Source organism: Rhinoderma darwinii, chromosome 13 (genome assembly GCF_050947455.1).
Source record: "Rhinoderma darwinii isolate aRhiDar2 chromosome 13, aRhiDar2.hap1, whole genome shotgun sequence".
Classification (NCBI taxonomy): Eukaryota; Metazoa; Chordata; class Amphibia; order Anura; family Rhinodermatidae; genus Rhinoderma; species Rhinoderma darwinii.
This window is the reverse complement of record NC_134699.1, coordinates 43,960,592-43,977,783: the sequence shown is the minus strand read 5'-3', so window position 1 is coordinate 43,977,783 and position 17,192 is coordinate 43,960,592. Positions and strand designations below refer to the sequence as shown.

General features: G+C 44.3%; 1 protein-coding gene across 1 annotated transcript; it reads right to left on the bottom strand.

Moving 5' to 3' along the window:
* Nucleotides 1–5,031: 5,031 nt before the first annotated feature.
* ATP5PD (ATP synthase peripheral stalk subunit d) lies at nt 5,032–12,768 on the bottom strand. Its single transcript, XM_075845362.1, has 6 exons — nt 12,648–12,768; nt 9,450–9,580; nt 6,667–6,763; nt 6,499–6,570; nt 6,293–6,355; nt 5,032–5,212 (listed from the first exon to the last, which is right to left on the bottom strand). Exons 2-6 carry the CDS (start codon nt 9,569–9,571, stop codon nt 5,081–5,083), a joined length of 486 nt encoding a protein of 161 aa, XP_075701477.1. The 5' UTR covers nt 9,572–9,580; nt 12,648–12,768; the 3' UTR covers nt 5,032–5,080.
* Between the last annotated feature and the right edge of the window lie 4,424 nt (nt 12,769–17,192).

Below are 17,192 nucleotides of genomic sequence, written 5' to 3'. Positions count from 1 at the left end.
TGTCAGCAATAGCAGCCTCCAGTCTTCTTGGTTATGCCACAAGGTTTGCACATTGCAATTTTGGGATTTTCTGCCATTCTTCTCTGCAGATCCTCTCAGGCTCCGTTAGGTTGGTTGGGGATCGTCAGCGTACAGACATTTTCAGGTCTCTGCAGAGATGTTCGACTGGGTACAAGTCAGGGCTCTGGCTGTGCCACTCAAGGACATTCACAGAGTTGTCCCTAAGCCACTGCTATGCTGTCCTTGCTGTGCGCTTAGGGTCATTGTCTTGTTGTAAGATGTACTCTGGATCAGGATTCATAAAAAATAATAGCTCTGTACTTTGCTCTATTCATCTTTCCCTCAATCCTTTTTGTACCCTTCTCCAGATCTGTGCCTCCACACAATCCGGTCTCTGAGCTCTACAGGCAGTCCTTTCATCCTCATGGCTTGGTTTTTGCTCTGATATGCATTGTCAGCTGTGAGCCCTTATATAGACAGGGGTGTGTCTTTCTTAATCCTGTCCAATCATATTAATTTACCACAGGAGGACTCCAATCAAGGTGTAGAAACATTTCAAAGATGATCTAGAGGAATAGGAGGCCCCAGAGCTAACTTTCAAGTGTCTGAATACTTATGTTCGTGCGAAATTTGAGTTAATTTTTAACAAATTAACAAACATTAATAACATTCTGTTTTCGCTTTGTCATAAACGCTGGGTTGCCGGTGGCTGCTATGGCAACTGGAGGCCTAATAATGGCCTAACGCTCAGCCAATGGAAGCCTCCTATGCCCCACTCACCGGCGGAGTCTAAAAGGCTTCCAGTACCATCGGCAAGATGCCGCCGGCTCATCTTCCAGCTCAGAAGCTGAGCCGGCGTCATCAGCAGTGGATGTCCAATGTATGTTACAGCGGACACCCCGCTGTAACGGCAGGTACCCGAGCTAGCTCTGATTCCTGCCATTAACCCCTTAGATGCAGCGATCCAAAGCGATCGTAGCATCTTAGTGGTTTGAAGCAAATCGGCAGCCTGCCATAAGGTGGCAAGGATGCTGACTGCTACTAACAATGGCCTCCTGTCTGCCATTACGGAAGCCGATTAGGCCCCAACCAGAGTCGGTGCCTGATCGGCTTGCTGTCAGTGAACAACTGACAGTTCTAGTACAGTGCACTACATAGGTAGTGCAATGTATTAGAACATCAATCAAACAGTTGGACCTTCAAGTCCCCTAGTGGGACTAAAGAAAAGTATAAAAAAAAAAAAAGTGTAAAAAAAATTAAAAGCTGTAAAAAAGTTTAAAGTAAAAACATAAAACGCTCTAATTCCCTTAAGTCATTTATTATTGAAAAAAAATAATAAAAACCATACATATTTGGTATTGCCGCGTCCGTAACAACCTGAACTATAAAAATATTATGTTATTTATTCCGTGCAGTGAATGCCGTAAAAAAAACAACTAAAAAATAATGCCAGAATTGCTACTTTTTTGGTCACTTTGTCTTCCAAAAATTGAAATAAAAAGTGATCAAAAAGTCGCACATATCCAAAAATGGTACCTATGAAAACTATAGCTTGTCTCACAAAAAAAACAAGCCCTCACACAGCTCCGTCGACTAAAAAATGAAAAAGTTATGGCTCTTACAACATGGCGACAGAAAAAATACATTCTTTTTACAAAAGTAATTTTATTGTGCAAAAAGTTGTAACACATAAAATATTGCCATAAATCTGGTATCGCCGGAATCGTACTCACCCGCAGAATAAAGGTAACATGTAATTTATAATACATGGTGAACGCTGTATAAAAAATCCTAAAAAACTATGCCAGAATTGCTGTTTTGATCACCTTGCCTCCCAAACAAAAGGATAACAACTGATCAAAAAGTCGCATGTACTCCAAAATGGTACCAATAACTACAGCTCGTCCTGCAAAAATACAGCCCTCGTGCCACTACGCCTATGAAAAAAATAGCCCTACAGTGTGCCCAAACAACTATATTACTTCCAAATATATGGCATCGCCATACCCGTGAGAACCCTTTTAACAATTTTTGGGGTGTGTGTCTGTAGTGGCATAAGCTGGGCATGACATATTTGCCACAGAAATGGCATATCTAGGGAAAAATTGAAAATTTGACTTTGCACCATCCGCAGCGCAATCATTTATGGAAAAGACCTGTGGGGTGAAAATGAGGGGTGTAGTTTCCAAAATGGGGTCATTTCTCACCGGTTTCTTTTATTATTTCCCATCTCTGCAATTGTGAACCAATAATGTGTAAGTTGCCAAATTAGGCCTCAATTTCGCATGGTACTCTTTCACTCCTGAGCCGTGTCGATAGTCCAGGCAAAATATTAGGGCCACATGTAGGGTGATTCTAAAACTGGGAAACACAGCATAATAATTAGAGAGCTGTCTTATGGTGGCACAAGCTGGGCACCACATATTGGCATATCTATGGAAAAAAATCCAATTTTGACTCTGCAACATTGAGTGCACACTCATTTCTGCAAAACACTTGTGAACACTTGTGGGGTTAACATGCTCGCTACACCCCTAGGTGAATATCTTGAGTGCTGTAGTTTCTAAAATGGGGTCACTTGTGGGGGGGTTTCCACTGTTTTGGTCCCACAGGGACTTTGCAAATGTGACATAGCGACCAGAAATCAATCCAGCAAAATCTGTACTCCAAAAGCCAAATGGCGCGCCTTCCCTTCTGAGCCCTACTGTGTGCCCAAACAGCAGTTTATGACCACATATGGGGTATTGCCGTACTCAGGAGAAATTGCTTTACAGAAATTGTGGTTCTTTTTTTTTTTTGAGAAAATGAAAAATGTTGAGCTAAAGCTACATCATATTGAAGAAAAATGATTTTTTTTTTATTTTCACTGCCCAATCCTAATAAAATCTATGAAACATCTGTGGGGTCAAAATGGTCACTACACCCCTAGATTAATTCTTCAAGGGCTGTAGTTACGTGAATAGTCACTTTTGGGGAGTTTCCACTGCACTGGTACCTTAGGGGCTTTGCAAAAGCGACATGGTGTCAAGAAATCAATACAGCAAAATCTGTACTCCAAAAGCCAAATGGCGCGCCTTCTCTTCTGATCCTTGCCGTGTGCCCAAACAGCAGTTTATGACCACATATGGGGTATTGCCGTACTCCGGAGGAGTTGCTTTACAAATGCTGGTGTTCTTTTTTTCCTTTATTTGTTGAGAAAAAGGATTGTTTTTATTTTCACTGCCCAATTCTAATAACATCATAAAACCCCTGTGGGGTCAAAATGCTCACTACACCCGTAGATGAATTCCTCAAGGTGTGTAGTTTCCAAAATGGGGTCACTTGTGGGATTTTTCCACTGTTTTGTCCCTTTGGGGGCTTTGCAAATGCGACCTTGGCCTCCACAAACCATTCCTGCTAAATTTGAGCTCCAAAAGCCAAATTGTGCTCTTTCCCTTCTAAGCCCTGGTGTGTCCAAACAGCCGTTTATGACCACATGCGGGGTATTGTTTTAAATTGGGAGAAATTGCTTTACAATGTTGCTTTTTCTCCTTGAGTCCTTGTGGAAATGAGAAAAAATTTGCTAAACCTACATTTTCTTTGAAAGAACGTAATTTTAATTTTCACGGCCTACTTCCAATAATTTCTGCAATAAACCTGTGGGGTCAAAATGCTCACTATACCCCTAGAAAATATCCTTGAGGGGTCTTGTTTCCCAAATGGGGTTATTTTTGGGGGATTTCCACTGTTTTGCCACCGCAAGAGCCTTTCAAACCTGACATGTGCCTAAAATATATTCTAATAAAAAGGAGGCCTCAAAATCCTCTAGGTGCTCCTTTGCTTCCGAGGCCGGTGCTTCAGTCCATTACCACAATAGGGCCACATGTGGGATATTTCTAAAAACTGCAGAATCTGGGTAATAAATATGGAGTTGCATTTCTCTGGTAAAACCTTCTGTGTTACAAAAAAATTGATTCAAATTGAATTTCTGCAAAAAAAAAAAGTGAAATTTGTAAACTTCACCTCTACTTTGCTTTCATTCCTGTGAAACGTCGAAAGGGTTAAGAAACGTTCTAAATGCGGTTTTGAATACTTTGAGGGGTGAAGTTTTTAAAATGGGGTGACTTATTGGGGGTTTCCAATATATAAGACCCTCAAAGCCGGACCATATATAGAAATGTATAAAAATGGCCGGAGCATTGTACAGAACAAATTTGTGACTCCCTTATTTCCTCATAGATTGTAAGCTCTTGCGAGCAGGGTCCTCACTCCTCCTGTCTGAATTGCAAATTAGCTGTCACTATGTAAGGTCTGATATTGTCGGTTTATGTTCCCTCTAAATTGTAAAGTGCTGCGTAATATGTTGGCGCTATATAAGATTATTATTATAGATAAGAAAACAAGAGGGTTCATTTCCAGAACTAGGATATTATTGAAGGCTAAACAATTTAATATTAAGTAAAACGTGTAGGGATAAATGGGGTAGGCCTCACACAGGGTCTCTATTTTGCACAGATTACATCATACACCAGCCTTACTTGATAAAACAGGATTATTAGCTTCAGATAAGTGTCAAAGGTGTGGGAGAGCATGCAGGATTGGCGCACCTAATTTGGAAATGTCCTGAACTTTTTAGATATTGGTCAGAAATTTTAAAAGTGATTGATAATATCTTTGGGATGCAGTGAAACAATGACCCAGTGGCTTGTATACTGGGTGGGTTTGGTGGGGGTGGGGGGGTTAAAAGGAGGACAATAACTAGGTTATTGTTCCAGGCTTGACTTCAAATACTGAAAAACTGGAGCGCAATTCTACCACCCACACTGACGGAATGAAGAAGGGCTGTAGATCAATATGGTGAACATGGAAAAGGCGATATACAATAAGGGTCAGGAGCAAACGTTTTCTGAAATCTGGACGTATGGGAAATGTACGACTACCCTTTGGAGATGCATGAAGTTTTTCACCTAATAGGTTTGGTTTTCTATTGGATTAACAATATAAACACACGCAGCAATGAAGAGAACAGTAAAACACCCCAATGAAACAGAATACATTATAACATGATTTATTTAGTTCTAGCGTGGAAGAACGGTACAGTTTATAACTCGGAGATGGGCTTGTGTGGCCAGTAGACATTCTTCTCTTTATCCAGCTTGGTCTCAGGGAAAACCTCGTTTACATCTTCAATTGTCATCTGGTCGAAGGGAATCATGTTCTTGAACTTTGCCAGCTGCAGAATACGACAAAGGTCAGACGACATTCAGATAACCAAGGAAATAATACTCGATACGTGACTGCCACAGCACACAAAACGACTGAAAAAGCAGATCCATTTATCTTTGCCTTGGCTTAAACCATCAAATGTAAGTGCCCCGTCTGAACCCACCCGAAATATCTCTCACAACAGAGGGATTGTCACCATCATTGGCTGATGATCAGCTGCTCACAACCAATCAGAGGATCTGAGGGGGGCTGCCGCACTTTCAGCTGGATGCCAGGCACAGCATACAGCCCCTTATTTTGGTTCTGAGAGCTGTCAAGTGGGATCTCCAACACCCCACTTAAAATCAATGGCCTATAAATGTGACATGCCATAAGTGTGTGATTGGAGATGGCTGTCTGTGCACGGTCACTGCAGCGTAAAACGTAATAAATTGACCTGCGGTGCAAAAATTAAATCTGCGACATGTCAATTTATGCTGCGTTTGTTGATTTTCGGTTCCAGGTTTTCCCCATTGAATTCAATAGGGGTGCAAGACACGCAACAGAAGGCCACGTGTTGCGACTTCTGTGGCTGAACAGCAGTGATTACGCCGCAAAAAACCCCCAAACAAAAAACGCTGGAAAATAAATAAAAATCATACTTACACAGAACGCCCTCCTTCCTGCAGTCCGGCCTCCTGGGATGACGTTTCATCCCATGTGACCGCTGCAGCCGATCACAGGCCTGCAACATCATCGTAGGAGGCCGGACTACGCGCAGAGAAGACAGAGGGTGCAAGTATGAGTGCTTTCTTCCGCAGCGGAAATTCAGCTGGAAAAACCGCACCACAATGTGGAGCGCTTTTTCGGACGGAGTGTACTACGGGTTCTAGGTCTGTCACGCTGCGTGAGTTTTACTCAGCGTATCCGACCCGTGGGAACCCGGCCTCAGGGTTACATTGGTCGAACCATCATTGCGCCTATCACATTATGTAGGAGATGGGGCACTTATAATCTGGTGACAGACTCTTTAAGCACATATTGGTCAGGAGCTCGGGCTGGTAGACCAATCACAAAAATAACGTATCAGCAGACAGCCTGCACTCACCTCCTTCTCATACTGGGCCACGCTGGCTTTGGATTCTTCAATATAGGATAGAGCGGCTTTATTCTTTTAATAATTAAGAAAAAACTAATTATAAAATGTAAAATAAAACATTACATTTTGAAAACAACTGCGCAGAGTTCAACATTTTAAACTTTAGCCCATAAAATGTAATCTATAGCTCGTAGCAAGTAATGTGGATTACTCACAGATTCTTGCTCCTGTGCATTAATCTTCTCTGTCTGGGTGTCCTTTGGCTCTGGGACTGTGGTGGTACTGAACTGAAATGACATAAAAAAATATAATATATGTGTTTTTTGCGAATAGTATATACATTAGAAAAATAACCGTACTCAAGGGCAGTGTGTCCACAGTACCTTAGTCTCAAACTCATCCACTAAGCCCGCCTTGGCTATTGTGGTGCGGTACAATGCCCAGTCAATGGCAGGAGGCTTGGCTGGGAGAGAAGTCAACCTGTTAAAACGAATGATAGTTACTCGATATTGGATAAAAGGAGTGAATGCTGAAGAGCTGACATAATAACATTGCACGTGTGGGGCCTACAGGGAGAACCTATCAAACAACTCGGCATATTGTAGCTTCCCGGACCCATCTGAGTGACACTGACAGAAGTAAACCCTGGTAGATCTTTCAACCACTTAAGGACACGGCCAATTTTCATTATTTTCATTTTATCCTCCACGCCTTCCAAAAGCCATAACTCTTATTTCTTCACCGTCATAGCTGTATGAGGGATTGTTTTTTGCGGAATAAGTTGTAGTTTTTCATGGCACCATTTATTGTAGCGCATAACGTCCTGGGGAAAAATTATTTGTAGTTTGAAATGGGGATGTCACGATACCAGAATTTGGACTTCGATACCGATACTTTGTGTAGTATTGCGATTTTGATACCAATTCGATACTTTGCCAACAGTAATAAAAAAAACAAGTTCTTCCATTTTCTGATGTGAGGCGCGACGTGTGATGAATTTTGAACGTGCCTCACATTAATAGTAATTAACCCCATCGTGTGTCTAAGTTATAATGGGTTAATGTGTGAGGTACATGATGCGGTTAATTACTATTAATGCGAGGCACATGGAGGTTAAATTCATCACACCTCGGGCCTCACAATAAGGGCTTATTTAGAAGAACGTGTAATACGTCCGTGCAACGCGCGTGATTTTCTCGCGCCTCGCACGGACCTATAACAGCCTATGGGGCCGTGCAGACTCTCTGATTTTCACGCAATGTGTCCGCTGCGTAGAACTCACGACATGTCCGATATTTGTGCGTTGTTCGCGCATCACGCACCCATTGAAGTCAATGGGTGCGGGAAAATCACGCGCAGCACACGGAAGCACTTACGTGGGACACACGTGATTCGCGCAACAGCAGTCAAAAGTATGTTTGCAAACAGAAAAGCACCACGTGCTTTTCTGTTTACAAACATACAATTAGAGTGTCATAATATTGCCGGCTGCGCGAAAATCATGCAGCCGCGCATCCTATGTGATGACACACGGAGCTGTTAAGTACCTTTTGCGCGCGCAAAACGCACACGCTCGTGTAAATCCGGCCTAAGTGATAGCCGTTTTTATTTTATTCTTTTACAGCGTACACATCATAGATGACACAAAAAAGTTGTTGTGCAGGTTATTACGGCCACGCCAATACTGAATGTGAATATTTTATGTATTGAGACTTATAGTAAAGTTTATTGTAAAAAAGGTCTATGTGCATTTTTTTTAATTTATTACTTTAGTTTTAAACTTTAATGTACTGGCATATATCTATATACTGAGAGTACACAGGCAGCTGTTAGGACATACCCAAGTCTGCCCTAACAGGAAATATGGTAAGACAGTCCTGGGGTCCTTCAATGGACCCTGGGCTTTCTGCCCATATATGGTATGTCCCTCGATCGCGTCACGGGGATTCCTGTGATGCGATCCAAGGGGCATCCCCCTTCTCATTTCCCCCTGAATGCTGCAGTCCGCTGTGATCACAGCATTCAGGGGAATAACGGCAGAGATGAGAGGTTTCTCTGGTTTCTGGTGATATAGAGCGGGGCTGCGGCTGTGTAATACAGTCATTGCCCCGCTCCTGACAGGAAGTGTGTGCGAGGTCAGCATGAGGAGATGCGGCCGGCCCTGCACTAATGAGCGGCGGCGCAGGCACTGAAGACAGAACATGGGGGTGTTTTGTAGTGCTCATTAGTGCAGCGCATCATCCTGACGGCGCACACACTTGTCAGGACTCAGGGCAATGACTATTACACAGCCGCAGCCTCGCTCTCATACATTCATGTGTTACAATACTGGAGCTGTGCGGCCGCACAGCTTAGTATCGAAATACATAAAATAACGGTATTGAACCGTTTGGGGGGCACGACATTGAAACAGATCGAAGATCCGATGAATCATGCATTCCTAGTTTGAAATGGGGGAAAAAAACAGCACGGTTTTGTTTTTACGGCGTGCATCAGGCGGTAAAAACTACATGTTCACCTTCTTCTACGGTTGATACGATTACAGCGATACTAAATTTATATGTTTTACTACTTTCATAAATATAAACTATTTGCTGAAAAAAAAAAGTTTGTCATCACAACTTTATTTTTCCGTCAATTGAGCAATGTGAGGGCTTATTTTTTTGAGGGCCCGTTGTAGTTTTTAACCTAAACCATTTGGGTACATGTGACTTTTTATTACATTTTTGGAGAGCCAAGGTGACAAAAAAAAACAAACAACAAAACAGCAATTTAGGTGATAGAGAATTTTTCTTACGGCGTTCCCCGAGCGGGTTAAATAACACTATATTGTGATAGTCCTGACTCCTACGGACATGGCAATACCAGAGGCAGGGCTTCAATGGAGTACAAAGATGGCAGACCTGGGGGCCTTCATCAGGCAGCCAGGCCGCCATGACGACCATCAGCACTCGCTATAGCGGCCGATGGCACGTTGAATGGGGCCACCCCCGATTCTAATAATTTATATGCTGCAGTCGAGATTAACCGCAGAATTTGAGGGGTTAACGGGCGGAATCAAAGTGATCTTTGATTCCGCCGTTACAGTGAGATGTTGGCTGTGTTACACAGCCGTCGCCCGCTAAGTATGGAGCTCATAACCAGGTAAGCCACTCAAAATTCTCACTTTGCGGCAATGGCATCACTGCGAGTCTTCAGTGCATTGAACATCGTTTTCTGATTTTGGGGAACTCTTTCTGCAAACGCCAACCAGTCCACAGCCTTGATTGCAGCTCTTCGACTCGCCATGATTGAGAACTGAAAAAAAAAAAAATGTCTAAACAAGGATGTCATTTATATTTGTCTAAGGCTCTGTTCATAACTTCGATAATTTTTTTCTGAATTTATTAGCATTGGGCAGCGAAAATGAAAACTTATTTTTTTCCAATAAGATATAGTTTTGACTTAATACATTTCATTTTCACAAGGACTACAAGGGGGAAAAAACACCCCAACATAAGCAATTTCTCCAGAGTAAGGCAATACCCCATATGCGACCATAAACTGGTGTTTGGGCACATGGGAGGGCTTAGAAGTGAAGGAGCTCAATTTGACTATCGGAGCGTAGAGTTTGCTGGAATGGTTTGCAGACGCCATGTTGTATTCCAAAATCCCTGATGTACCAAAACAAAAAAGTGACCACATTTTAGAAACTATACCCGTTAAGGCATTCATTTAGGGGGGCAGTGAGCATTTTAACCCCACACGTGTAAATTCGTGTACAGTCGATGTTGCAGAGTGAAAATAGCAATTTTTCAATAGATATGCCATTTCAGTGCCCAATATAATGTGCCATTATGAAAAGACAGCTCTCTATAAAACCAGGAAACGGTGTAAAAAATTAAATACCCTACATGTGGCCCTAATCCTTTGTCTGCACATACTACAGGGATCAGCAGTGAAAGAGCACATGCGCATTTGAGGCCTAGTTTGGTGATTTATACAGTATTGTTCACAATTGCAGAGGCTCGGAGGTCAAATAATGAAAGAAACCCCTGAGAAGTGACCCCATTTTGGAAACTGCAGGGGCTTTAGTGAGCCTTTATAACCCAGGGTTTTTTTCAGAAGATACACAGCAGATGATACAAAGTGAAAATTTTTAGGAGATTCCAGCAACGGATACGAAATCTCGCGATATTACGGAGGTAAACGAGATTTCGTTTCCCTTGCTGTAAATCTCACAGAAAAGAGTCAGAAGTGTCAGGATTCTGAATACACATGACGTCCAGGCTGGATGGTCATGTGTATTCATTATCAGGACACTGTAGTAATGTTAGGGCTTGTGTATGAGGCTGCACATAGCGATATATCTATATCGCTAGTGCAGTGTAAATGAATGGAGAGGAGTGCATGATGCCGATTGGTCAGCGTCATACACTCCTCTGTACAACGCCCACTTGGTCGAAAGTAAAAGTACGCCCACTTGGGCATTAAGAAAGCTCATTAGCATAAACCAAAATCGCTCCTAACTTTGTGAAAAATATCTTTTTTTTAAATAAAAAGCATTACTGTCACCTACATTACAGCGCCGATCTCCTTATGTAGGAGACAGGGCACTTATGTGGTGACAGAGTCTCTTTAAGTCACACTCCAGTAGAAGTCAAGGTAAATGTCACAAGAGTAAAGGGCCTTCACACCAGCAGATTTTTTTGCCCTGTAAACGAGCACCAATCGACAATACAGTAAGGCGATCGGCACTAATCCGCTTTATTAAAACAGAGCAATGATTGGAACGTATGAGGACGAAAAATAGTCACTACGATAGTTTGTCCCCATACATTTGCATCCGGTCATTAGAACAGCCTCGTGCTGCCGACAAGCGACCATTTTTCTGGCCACATAAGAGATCCGATCTGCTGACAAACGAGTATTTGCCAGTTTTCCGGCTGAGGTCTCCCTGTTAAACACTCGTTCGATAATTGACCCATGCAAAAAGTCACAACTGTCCAAGGACATCTCAAGAACATTGTAACTGTAGGCGGCGGGAACAGACCATGTCAGCAGAGGTGGTTCCCACCTTATATCACAGTCCCATAAAAATGAATGGAAACTTTAAAGGGGCCCTTTTAGGGCCAGTTCACACATTGCGTAAATACTGCGGAATTAGTTGCGGAAAATCCGCAGCAAATACAGTAGCAGGAAAGTGAATGAGCGAAAACAAATCTCATCCACACGCTGCGAAATACGGAGCGGAAACACCGCTCAGAAATTCCGCAGCATGTAAATTGTCTTTACGTAAACGCTGCTTATATGTTGCGGAATTTCCCCATTTAATTCAATGGGGATGTAAATCCTGCATCAAATAGCAGTTGTTCCGTTTTTTTGTGGCGGATTCGCAGCGATCCCGCCACAAAAAAACAGAACTCAGAAAACAAAAAAATATTAAACTTACCTAAGAGTCTGTGTTTTATCCTCCTGGGATGATCCTTCATCCATGTGACCGCCGCTGCAGCCAATCACAGGCTGCAGCGGTCTCCTAGGACGAGATGTCGTAGCGCAGTCGACTACGCTATTGATTCCATAAAAACGACAGAACCCTTGCACAACGGAGACAAACGAAAACCATCGGCGCCGGAACCTCACCATTGAAATCAACGGTTTCCGTTTGTGTCAGTCAGGGCTCCGTTCTCACTGAAAGTCAGAATAGCGCCCTGACGCACGTGTGAACGAAGCCTAAGGGCTCATCCACACGAACGTGAATCTCGTCTGCGTGACGGCCGTTAAACAACGGCCATCACACGGACCCATGCACTTCAATGGAGTTGTTCACACGACTGTTTCAACGGAGGGTGCGAATAATAGGACATGTTATATTTTATTGCGGGTCACGCACCAGACTGTTGGGGATCCCTGACATCACGGCCCGCACGGGTCCCCCTCGGACGTGGAAAAAGGGCAGTTTCTCACATCGAGGTGGGCTACGTTTGTCTGAATGCAGCCTATTTACGCTTGAAGACGGTCAATCCACAAAGGTCACCAAGGGCCAGGGTCGCATTTACATGAAGTACAGTCTTATGGCTGGAAACGCTGCAGTACCGCAGGCAGCGGAACGTACAAGACATAGCTGGTCTAACAGGAACAAATGTGACTACAGCGGGTAACCAACCCAGGCAAAGGGCGAGACAAAGCCATACAAGGTTCCTGCGCCCAGCACTGCCAACAGGCGTACCCGACAATGGAGCAATGCGAAGTGGCTACACAAACTCCGGTACATAAAGACACACGGGGGAGCGCGGCACAATCCCTAATGACAGCCGCTCCACCTTGTCCGTCTGCATTACTGGACAATGGGAGAAGCCTCTACTGCGCTGCCTCAGAGTCTCACCTGCCCGATCACCGACCTCCAACCACACTTGCCGGAAAACTACAATGGCCTCCGCCTCGAGTGACGTTACACCAGATCCTCACATAAACCAATCATGCGCTCGAGTAGAATATGCTAAAGCCAATCAGTGAAATGCTGTCAAAATACACGAGAACGGAGATTAGCTGCCGCTTGCCACGTGACCCAGAACTAGACGTCAGATTCCGTCATGACCTTGAAGAACGACGTCATGACGTCACGCACTAGTATTATAAATTGTGCAGCACGGAGGTCGCAGGACGTTACTGTACGGGCGCGGGTAATGAGCGCGGTCACTGGGCAGAGCGGCTAATTATTACCGCTGTGGGAATGATAGGAAAACCCCACCCCCACTACGCCGTTCAGGCATAAGCCCATGAATATGTTGTAAATGTCCAAAATTGGAAAATATTTCTGACTAATGTTGTGGTGTAAGGTAGTGGAAGCTTTTATGCTTCCCTAATATCACGCGTGTATATATCTATATCTATGATATTGTATGAGTTAGGGTATGTGCACACACACTAATTACGTCCGTAATTGACGGACGTATTTCGGCCGCAAGTCCCGGACCGAACACAGTGCAGGGAGCCGGGCTCCTAGCATCATACTTATGTACGATGCTAGGAGTCCCTGCCTCGCTGCAGGACAACTGTCCCGTACTGTAATCATGTTTTCAGTACGAGACAGTTGTCCGGCAGCGAGGCAGGGACTCCTAGCGTCGTACATAACTATGATGCTAGGAGCCCGGCTCCCTGCACTGTGTTCGGTCCGGGACTTGCGGCCGAAATACGTCCGTCAATTACGGACGTAATTAGTGTGTGTGCACATACCCTTAAAGGTACAGTCCGTGGTGTCTTAGGGAAGTAAAATGGTTAATGGGTAAATCTTCAGTTTTACCCCTTCCCGTCGTAAACAACTTTCAGATTTAAATTTTTGTTTTTTCCTCCCCACATTCCAAAAGCCATAGCGTCTTTATTTTTCCATCGATGTAATCCTATGAGGCTTGATTTTTGCGGGACGAGTTGTAGTTTTTCGTAGCGCCATTTATTTTGCCATATAATGTACTTGAAAACAGGGAAAAAAATAATTTGTGGGGTAGAAAATGAAAAAAACAGCGATTCCTCCATGGTTTTTTGCGCGCCATTTTTACGGAATTCACTGTGCAATTAAAACAACATGTTAACTTTATTCTGTGGGTCAATACGATTACGCCGATACCAAATATATATAGTTTTTTCTAGATTTTACTACTTTTAGGCTATGTTCACACGGAGTATTTTGGGGGAGGAATATCTGCCTCAAAGCTCCAAACGGAATTTTGAGGCAGATATTCCTCCCCCAAAACACTCCGTGTGAATAGCAATTATCGCGCCGTTTTTCACCCGCGGCCATTGAGCGCCGCGGGCATAAAACACGCTTTCTCCTGCCTCCCATTGAAGTCAATGGGAGGTCGGACGCGGAAGCGCCCGAAGATAGGGCATGTCGCTTCTTTTTCCCGCGAGGCAGTTTTACTGCTCGCGGGAAAAAGACGCCGACGCCCCCCATTGAAATCAATGGGAGGCGTTCTCGGGCCGTTTCTGCCGAGTTTTGCGACGCGGTTTCCGCGTCAATAAACTCGGCAAAAGACCCCGTGTGAACATAGCCTTACAAGTAAAAACCAAAGTGTAAAAAAGAAAATTTATTTTGTGTCTCCAAATTCCGAGAGCCGTAACTTTTTTATTTTTCTGTCAATTAAGTGGTATGAGGGCTTATTTTTTGCGGGATAAGCTGTAGTTTTAATAATACCATTTTGGGGTACATGAAACGTTTTGATCACTTTTATTTCATTTTTTGTGGGAGATGAGGTGACCAAAAAATAGACATTCTGGTGTTTACAATTTTTTTTTTACGCCGTTCACCGTGCGGGTTAAATAATGATATATTGTGATAGTTCAGACTTTTACGGACGCGGCGATACCAATTATGTTTATTTATTTTATTTTTTTTACTATGCTCTAGGGGGAAAAGTTTTTTTTTTAAACTTTTAATATATATTTTTTTTTACACAAAAAAAAAAACTTTAATTTTTATTTCTTTTATTAGTCCCCCTAGGGGACTTCAACCAGCGATCGCATACACGCTTGCACGATATACTGCAATACTAATGTATTGCAGTATATCGTGATTCTGACCGGCATCTATAAGCCCTGCCTCCAGTAGGTCTTACTAGGTGTACAAAGATGGCGGACCTGGGGGTCTTCATTAGGCCCCAAGGCAGCCATAGCAACCATCGCCCCCCCACGATTGCATTGCGGGGGGGACGCGATGAGCTGTTAGGGCAGATACAGACGAACGTTGCGTTTTTGCGCGCGCAAACAACGCAGCGTTTTGCGTGCGCAAAAACCATTTGACAGCTGCGTGTGTCATCCGTGTATGATGCGCGGCTGCGTGATTTTCGCGCAGCCGCCATCATAGAGATGAGGCTAGTCGACGCCCGTCACTGTCCAAGGTGCTGAAAGAGCTAACTGATCGGCAGTAACTCTTTCAGCACCCTCGACAGTGAATGCCGAACACAATATCGAAAAACCTGTTAAAAAAAAAGAAAAAGTTCGTACTTACCGAGAACTTCCCGGCCGTTGCCTTGGTGACGCGCCTCTCTTGACATCGGGCCCCACCTCCCTGGATGACGCGCCAGTCCATGTGACCGCTGCAGCCTGTGCTTGGCCTGTGATTGGCTGGAGCTGTCACTTGGACTGAATTGTCATCCCGGGAGGTCAGACTGGAGGAAGAAGCCGAGAGTTTTCGGTAAGTCAGAACTTCGTTTTTTTTTACAGGTTCATGTATATTGGGATCGGAAGTCACTGTCCAGGGTGCTGAAACAGTTTAACTCTTTCAGCACCATGGACAGTGACTGTCTCCTGACGTCGCGGACCGGAAACTTTTTTGCCGGGTTCGGACAAAACGAGTTCGGCCGAACCCGGTGAAGTTTGGTTCGGTTGGCCGGGTTCGCTCATCTCCAAGACACTCCGTTTGGATGCTTGGAAACAGAAAAGCACGTGGTGCTTTTCTGGTTACATTCATCCTTTTGACAGCTGGTGCGCTGTTTCAGTCGGTTCGCACGGAAGTGCTTCCGTGCAACCTGCGTGGTTTTCACGCACCCATTGACTTCAATGGGTGCGTGATGCGCGAAATACGCAGAGTTATTGAACCTGTCGCGCTTTTTGCGCAGCGAACAAACGCTGCGCAAAAAGCACGGACTGTCTGTACTGCCCCATAGACTTGTATTGGTCTATGCGTGGCGCGTGAAAACCACGCGGCCCGCACGGACCCAATACACGCTCGTGTGAATCCCCCCTTAGAGGGGGTTGCCCACTATTGACAAGTGAAACAAGTGTTACTCTGAAGTGTCGGCTGTAACATACAGTCGACACCAGCATCATATGGAGCGAGTTCACTCCGTGAGCCCGCTCCATACTTCCCATACCCGGCTATGATGTAACTGTATGTCATATGTCGGGAAGGGGTTAAATTAAGGAAAAAATGATATTCTCTCTGGCTGTTTAAGATGGTGTAGCTATAGGGGCCCCCGTTGCCATACAGCATGCTGGTTACATAAATTTTCTGTGTCGTGAAGCCGGCACTTCCCAGTTACAGTCACATGGTCCGATCCTGGCTGTTAGAGCACAATGACAGCAGTGACAAACAGCTGACGCCCGTGGCAACCATCATGGTTGCCGACAGGCTAGAAGACACGTCGATGCAGCACGTGCACATGTCCCCTTGGGTAGCTGTCGCCCACTTTCTCTAGATTATGATTATTCTTTACTATTAAACCTACTAATATTGGCAATAATCCAAACTTCTCCTCCATGGCACGTATTGGTCATAATTGTACTGCACTGTCACTTACTGTCCTAATGGGACCTTTACCCCTGCAGATATAACGGGTCGTGGGCAGCAACTTTCTCAAACCTAAAGCCATCCAGGTAACAACCTCCGGGCTATCATTGCTGCCATGTACTTCTTACATATATGAGTGACAACAACCAGTGACCTTCACCTCAACTCCACATAAAACACCTCAGGTTGTAATTCACAATACCGTGGTATATTTACATACATTATAATTATAAACCTCATACAATAGGGCCTCCACTAATAAAATAATGCTATCACCAATCTCATGCTATCACGCCTCAGGTTTTGGGTCCCATCAGTTCATTGCAAGTCCTGTACATCATCGTTATCTTCTTCTTTTGTCTTCTGCTTTTCACTGACTGAAGTGAGTGACTTCGCTGTGTCCATATATGGACAGTGTAGTCACGCACTTCTGCTGTAGCGGCATCCCCGGCCATAGAGTCGGGGATTCCGCTGCAGAAGTGAGTGACTTCGCTGTGTCCATATATGGACAGTGTAGTCACTCACTTCTCCTGTAGCGGAATCCCCGGCCATAGCGTCGGGGATTCCGCTGCAGAAGTGAGTGACTTCGCTGTGTCCATATATGGACAGTGCAGTCACGCACTTCGCCTGTAGCGGAATCCCCGG

Bases quoted from the DNA above. Each gene is read 5' to 3' on its own strand.
- ATP5PD (XM_075845362.1), bottom strand. From the start codon at position 9,571: ATGGCGAGTCGAAGAGCTGCAATCAAGGCTGTGGACTGGTTGGCGTTT. The intron at 6,764-9,449 runs GTGAGAATTTTG...TCGTTTTAACAG, and splicing joins AGTGATGCCATTGCCGCAAA to GTTGACTTCTCTCCCAGCCA. The intron at 6,571-6,666 runs GTACTGTGGACA...ATGTCATTTCAG, and splicing joins TGGATGAGTTTGAGACTAAG to TTCAGTACCACCACAGTCCC.